Source organism: Prenolepis imparis, unplaced genomic scaffold (assembly GCF_030444845.1).
Source record: "Prenolepis imparis isolate NDT839.2.m4 unplaced genomic scaffold, iyPreImpa1.0 SCAF_10, whole genome shotgun sequence".
NCBI lineage: Eukaryota > Metazoa > Arthropoda > Insecta > Hymenoptera > Formicidae > Prenolepis > Prenolepis imparis.
The window spans coordinates 378,543-385,102 of NW_028141168.1; the positions used below are offsets into that span (position 1 = coordinate 378,543).

The 6,560-nt window shown below is 25.0% G+C and overlaps 1 protein-coding gene across 1 annotated transcript; it reads right to left on the bottom strand.

The window, feature by feature from the left end:
• Positions 1-2,476: 2,476 nt before the first annotated feature.
• On the bottom strand, positions 2,477-5,160 carry LOC145942137 (uncharacterized). The gene is made up of 5 exons (XM_083048615.1): positions 4,946-5,160; positions 4,596-4,764; positions 4,222-4,417; positions 3,048-3,245; positions 2,477-2,523 (listed from the first exon to the last, which is right to left on the bottom strand). Exons 1-5 carry the CDS (start codon positions 5,158-5,160, stop codon positions 2,477-2,479), a joined length of 825 nt encoding a protein of 274 aa, XP_082904741.1.
• Between the last annotated feature and the right edge of the window lie 1,400 nt (positions 5,161-6,560).

Here is a 6,560-nt window from a genome sequence, read left to right on the forward strand (position 1 = left end):
ATTAAAATTTAATTAAAATTAAAATTCAATTATTTGATAAACTGCAACTCTTCTTATTCTGCATCTAAAAAAAAGCATTTTATATTAATTTTAATAAACATTTTTTTTAAATATATATTTATATAATATTAATTTATAATAACCAATCTGTACCAAAATCGATGAAATATTCGATTCTCATTGGTTCGATACACATTCTGGTACGCATTGGTTGCTATACCAGAATGACGCCAAAAATCGCCTATATATTGTATATATATATATATATATATATGTATATATATATATATAAAAGCAAGTATTTGATTGGCCACTGCGTCTCTTCTTGCCGCGTGGTAAGCTTTATTGCGTGGCAAGCTTTACCGCGTGGCAAGCTTTACCGCGTCCTGTGTGCAGAAGCCATTTCAATCGTGATGAAAGCACTGTGCGAAATAACGCAAAGTACCTTAGAATCTTATAAGATACGTATGAATAATGTAATGTGTGCAAGTACGTGTGAATAATTATATCCATGCGATCAACTGTGAAGTGACATGCAATCAATGCAGTATCATGATAAGAATAGTGCAAAGAGAAGAAACAACAGATGTGCCGCATGTAATACAACACGTGAGTACTGATTTGTGATTTTTCCCTAATCGCGTGTTAATGAAAGACGTGTATTCTTTATATATTGTTTATGTAATGTAAACTATAAACTTCAGTACTGGTAATGTATATCGAAACATGCCTATTATCAATAAATCACTGTGCTATCTGGGATATAATATATATGTATATTTAATATACACTACCAGTACTGAAAATCTAGAGTTTACGTTACATATATTATGAATTTTTAGTACTGACAGTACATCGGAACATGTCCATTAATTGTAACTAACATATATATAGTATTCAGATTAACATTTTTTATTTTACAGAGCTCAGGCTATATTGAATGTACATGCTGAGTGCGATGGAGGTATAAATAAATAATACGAAGAAAAGAAGCAGCAAATTGGCGTGTAATATAGCATAACACATGTGAGTATTAGTTTGTGGCTGTTTAACATATCTTCTCCGAAAGATAAATAATTGTTGTAATATGTAATTAATGTACATATAACATATGTTAGTTACAATTAATGGACATGTTCCGATATACTACCAGTACTAAAAATTTATAATATATATAACGCAAACTACAAATTTCAGTACTGGTAGTATGTATTGGAACATGCCTATTATCAATAAATCACTGTGCTATCTGAGATAGAATTACAATATAATAACAATATAATAGGCCTTATATTACAAATATTACATCTAAATAGGTGTAAATAGATATACTACATACTACATCTATAACTAGATGTAATATTTATATTATAAATATATATTGTAGTTATACATATTGTATGTAATTAAGTATATCACAGATAACATAGTAATTTATTGATATTAGGCATGTTCCAATATATACTACCAGTACTGAAAATCTATAGTTTACGTATACGTATACGTTTACGTATCTATAGTTTACGTATTATGAATTTTTAGTACTGACAATATATCGGAACATGTCCATTATAGGATGTACAGGAAAATTATAGGATGAGTGAAAAACTACAACTAACAACTACGTAAAAACGAATGGTTTTAAACCATTTAATTTTTTATTATCTTATTGTATACACATATCTAATATGCATGTTATATGTGTAACGTACTTGTTAGTAGTAAATTTTCATTAAAATATTAATTATTATTTCATTAAAATATTAATTATTATTTCATTAAAATATTAATTATTATTTCATAAAAATATTAATAATTTTTAAAATATTAATTATTATTTCATAAAAATATTAATAATTTTTAAAATATTAATTATTATTTCATTAAAATATTAATATAATTTGTATTTAAAAAATTTACATATATATATGCATGTGTATCACTGTACACGAAAACGCAAATGACTTAAACCAAATTTTGTCGAAATCTATATACATAAACGTATGAATAATAGTCTAATTCTACTTTAGTATTAAATGCCACTTGGCGAATGGAACAAAATCATTTTTTGAATAATTTTGACAGTTTTTTAAAAAAATTCAATATACTCGTATAAGCTTAAATTGTTATACGATCTAAATGATCTAATATCTCCATCCAATGTCAATGATTACTATTCTGCAATCAGAATTTTAAAATGATGGATCCACTATGACTGCTGCATATGCAATATTTTTTAATTTTATATTTATTGAGAATGTAGTATTTCTTTATATTATTTGTTATAGAAAAAGTGAAAAAATTGAACTTTTAAGGATGAATTAAATTTTAATTTTTTTATTTAAATTTAATTTATGTTTAAAAATTCAATTTTTTAATTTTTTCTATAAAAAATAATACAAAGAAATACTACGTGTATTCGCATCGAATATAAAACAAAAAATATTGCGTATATAGCAATCGCGTATTGGATTCATCATTTTGCATTTTGTAATTCTAATTGCGGATTAGTAATCATCAACACTGGAAATTTATACAGATATCAAATAATTTAAATCGTATAACAATTTACTCATATATTTATTTTATTTTATTTTTTTTTAGGACAAATTGATCGACGATTAAAAAAGTCGCAGTGCGAAGAAGAGTATGATGGCTGACAAAAAGAAACATTGATATCGAGAAGAAGCAGAATCAAAGATTGAATAAATTTTGAAGATTGTGGAAGATACAATACAAAAGAGAAAGAGATAGTGATGAAAAGAAAAAAGATAAGAATAAAAGTAAGGATAAACATGAGGAAATTTAAAGAAGAATAGGTATATTTTATACCTCTTGCGTATTTTCTTCTAAAATTCTTTTTTTTTGGAGTCCGTATTCCTTTTAACAATTTCGATAATGGCATATACCCTTCTATTTTCTTTATATCAGTTAAACTGTTTACAATTAGATATGATGGATCAACTGTTTTAGAGAAAAAAATAATTATAACAAATAATTATATATATAACTAAATATATTATATATATGAATATATGAGCCATTACCTGCAGAATACATAGTTCCAATAACTTCAATTTTATCGCCTTTTTTAATTTTTGTGTCAGAAAATTCATTATTTGTAAAATTGATTATATGGACTTCCACTTTATATGTCCCATCAGTAAGCGAACCATATCCAATAGTTTTATTTAATTTATTATTAAACATTTCATAAAAACTAGATTTAATATATGTTTTTAATACTGTAAAATAAATATTTAAAAAATTAAAATTATATTAGAAATATATTAGAAATATATAATAATTAATATAACAAAATAAAATAAATTTAAAAAATATAAATTAAATTAAAATTAAATTAAAATATAAAAAATATAAAATAAAAATGAAATAATTATAATAATAATGTGTTATAGCCCTAAAACCTATAACTATAATTATTAAAATCACATAATATAATTATTATTATTTTTGTATATATTACACAAAAATAAGTAAGACGCATGCTTGCAAAAGCGCTGAGGCAATAAGAATTTCGACAAGCATACGAAATCAGAAAAACGAGACTAACGCTGAGTAAGCACTGCGCTTATTAAGAAATTACCAAAATCGCAAGCAAAGCGTTCCATTAACCTCCTTCGCTTGCGACTGGTAACCCAATTATTAGATATAAAAAGGACCCTAAGACAACTCTCGAGGTCCCAGTCAAGCTGTAGTAAAGCGCCAGTACGTTAATAACAAACCACGACACGATTGTGAACAAGTGATCTACGCAACAACTGTGTAAGCATACTTTGTACAACTGACTATTTATATTAAATTTATTGTGAAACCACAAACGGGAATGAGATTCCCCCTGACGTTCCCGAGCTTCCTAGTTCTAATTCGGTAACGATCCTTTAACTATCCTGTGCCTCACAAGGGCATAACAAATGTAATTATAATTAATATATAAAAACTTAATAATATAATTATTGCTACGTAATTATATATTATAATTAATTATATTATTATTATTTAATGATTATATTGTTATTTATTTTATTATTATTTTTATTATTGTTATATATTATTTTATTATTATTGTTATTTTATTATTATTTATTATTATTATAATTATTATAACAATTAATTAGATGTTAAATTATAAAATTATAAAACAAATAATATACACAATTATAATTATATTACATATGAAATTATTTATATTATACTCACTTATACGTTTCGAAGTATTTAATACATCTTTTAATTCAACATAATTCGGTTTCGTATTTGAGATATGTGTAGGTTCATATTTTCCTAAGTTTGAAATTATTGTGTTGCTCTTGATATGTAGTTCAAAAGGCACACTGCCATTATTAAATTTTTCAACTTTTGGAGTGCGTGCTTGCACACCGTCTAGATGAATTATCTATTAAATTCACAAATTTTTAAATTTAATAATTTTAAAATATATACATATATTAAAAATTAATATATTATATTAAAATATATTAAATAAATATATTATAAATTTTACTTTATTTTATAATATAGCATATTTTGTAGTAATTTTAATTAATAAAGTTTCTATCAATAAGGACGCTTACATAATTAGTTAGTATTATAGATTCTATGTTATCTATGTCATCGTTCCAGGCAATTATTTGTATTCGTCGTCCGTTTCCGTTATTAATAAAGAATTTAAAAATTTTATATTGGTTATTATCTCCGACGTATCGCGACGACTCGATTCCATCGACATAACCAATAATTTCACTATACGTATATATTAATATTTTTAAATTAATCATAATTTTGTAAAATTAAATTTTTAAAAAATTCGAAAATATAAAATACTTTGAAATAATTGAAAAATATACTTTAATTTTTGAAAATAAGAATAAAAATCTTTATATATAATTAAGAATGATTAAAAATAAATTTATATTACACTTACACAGTTGAGTCAAAAACTTTAACTGTATCTATTGCTTCATTGGTAGAAAATAAGGTTATCGTATCTTCATCTTCGTTATCAGCATTTTCATCTTCATTATCAGCAATATCTTCATTATCAGCAATATTTTCATTATCAGCAATATTTTCATTATCAGCAATATCTTTATTGAAATCTTTATTAACTTCATCAATCTCAATATTTTTTTCAGCCATTTCTTTGGAAATATGTATTCTGCATATAGAAAATTATAATTATAATAATTTTTTAATTTATCATTGTTATATTTATTATATTTGTTATATTATTGTTAATATTATAATTTAATATTATTATTTATATTTTATATTATTTTTAAAACTATATGACATTGTAATTATATAATATATATTGTTTTGTAAACATATTTTTTTATTATACTGTTGTATAATTATAGGTACAATTATTAATTTAAATATTTTATATATACATATATACAGGGTGTCCCAGAACTGGCGAAGAAGCTTTTAATGACAGATTCTTCATGAAATTCTAAGTCGAAAAGTTCTTTACAAAAATGTGATCCAATGAATAGAATTTGAATGGTGAGGCATTGAAGTTGACGTATGGGAGCGCATGAAATTCGCGCGGTCAGGAGCGTAACGGCCAAGCTCGGCACGGGTACAACTTATAACTCGTGTATCGCGCCGATGCGTGTTTATCGTTACTCTATAATATTCTGTTATTAATAATATGAATTAATTATTCTCATTAATAATAATATTTATCTTTATCAATTAATAATTTTGTGTACTTGACCTACTGGTTGAATATCCTTAAACTATGGGATATGCGAGATATTGATTAGACTAACTTAACAAATGACAAATTTAAAATAAATTAATAAATAACAAATTAATCATAATTTTATCAATTAATTAATTAATTACTCAAATAACTGAAATTAATAAATAATGAGTAAATAATAAATATTGAAAAATAGAAAAAAATAAATAAATAGTTAATGAATAATTAAGTAATAGTGTAATATTGAAATAAAGTTTCAGAGAAGAATATAAAAAATTTCAAATACATATTTTGATAAAATATCAAGTTTAATGTCTTTCGATTAATCAGAAAAGAATTACAATTGCTTTGCACGTTACAATTACAACAAGTGTTCAAAATGTCCATCACCCACTGCAATGCATAGACGTGCACGTTTTATTAGATTTTGACATGCTTTTTCAATCATGTCTGCCGTAATGTAGCCTAAAGATGTCAACAGCTTTTCTTCTAGTGCTGCCTCATTATCAATACGTTCGCGGTACACGAGTTCTTTCATGTGGCCCCACAGGAAAAAGTCTATAGGATTTGAATCTGGTGACCTTGCAGGCCAATTTATTGGTCCACCACGACCTATCCAAGCATTTGGGTATTTATCGTTTAAAACCCGTCTCGCTCTAATAGAAAAATGCGCGGGAGCGCCATCGTGCTGAAAAAACATGTCCCGTCGAACATGCAATGGAATATCTTCTAATAGTTCGGGCAAATCATTATTCAAAAAATTGGCATAAATTTCTCCATTCAAACGTGGCGGTAATTCGAACGGTCCAATCTGAAAAATATTTAGAAT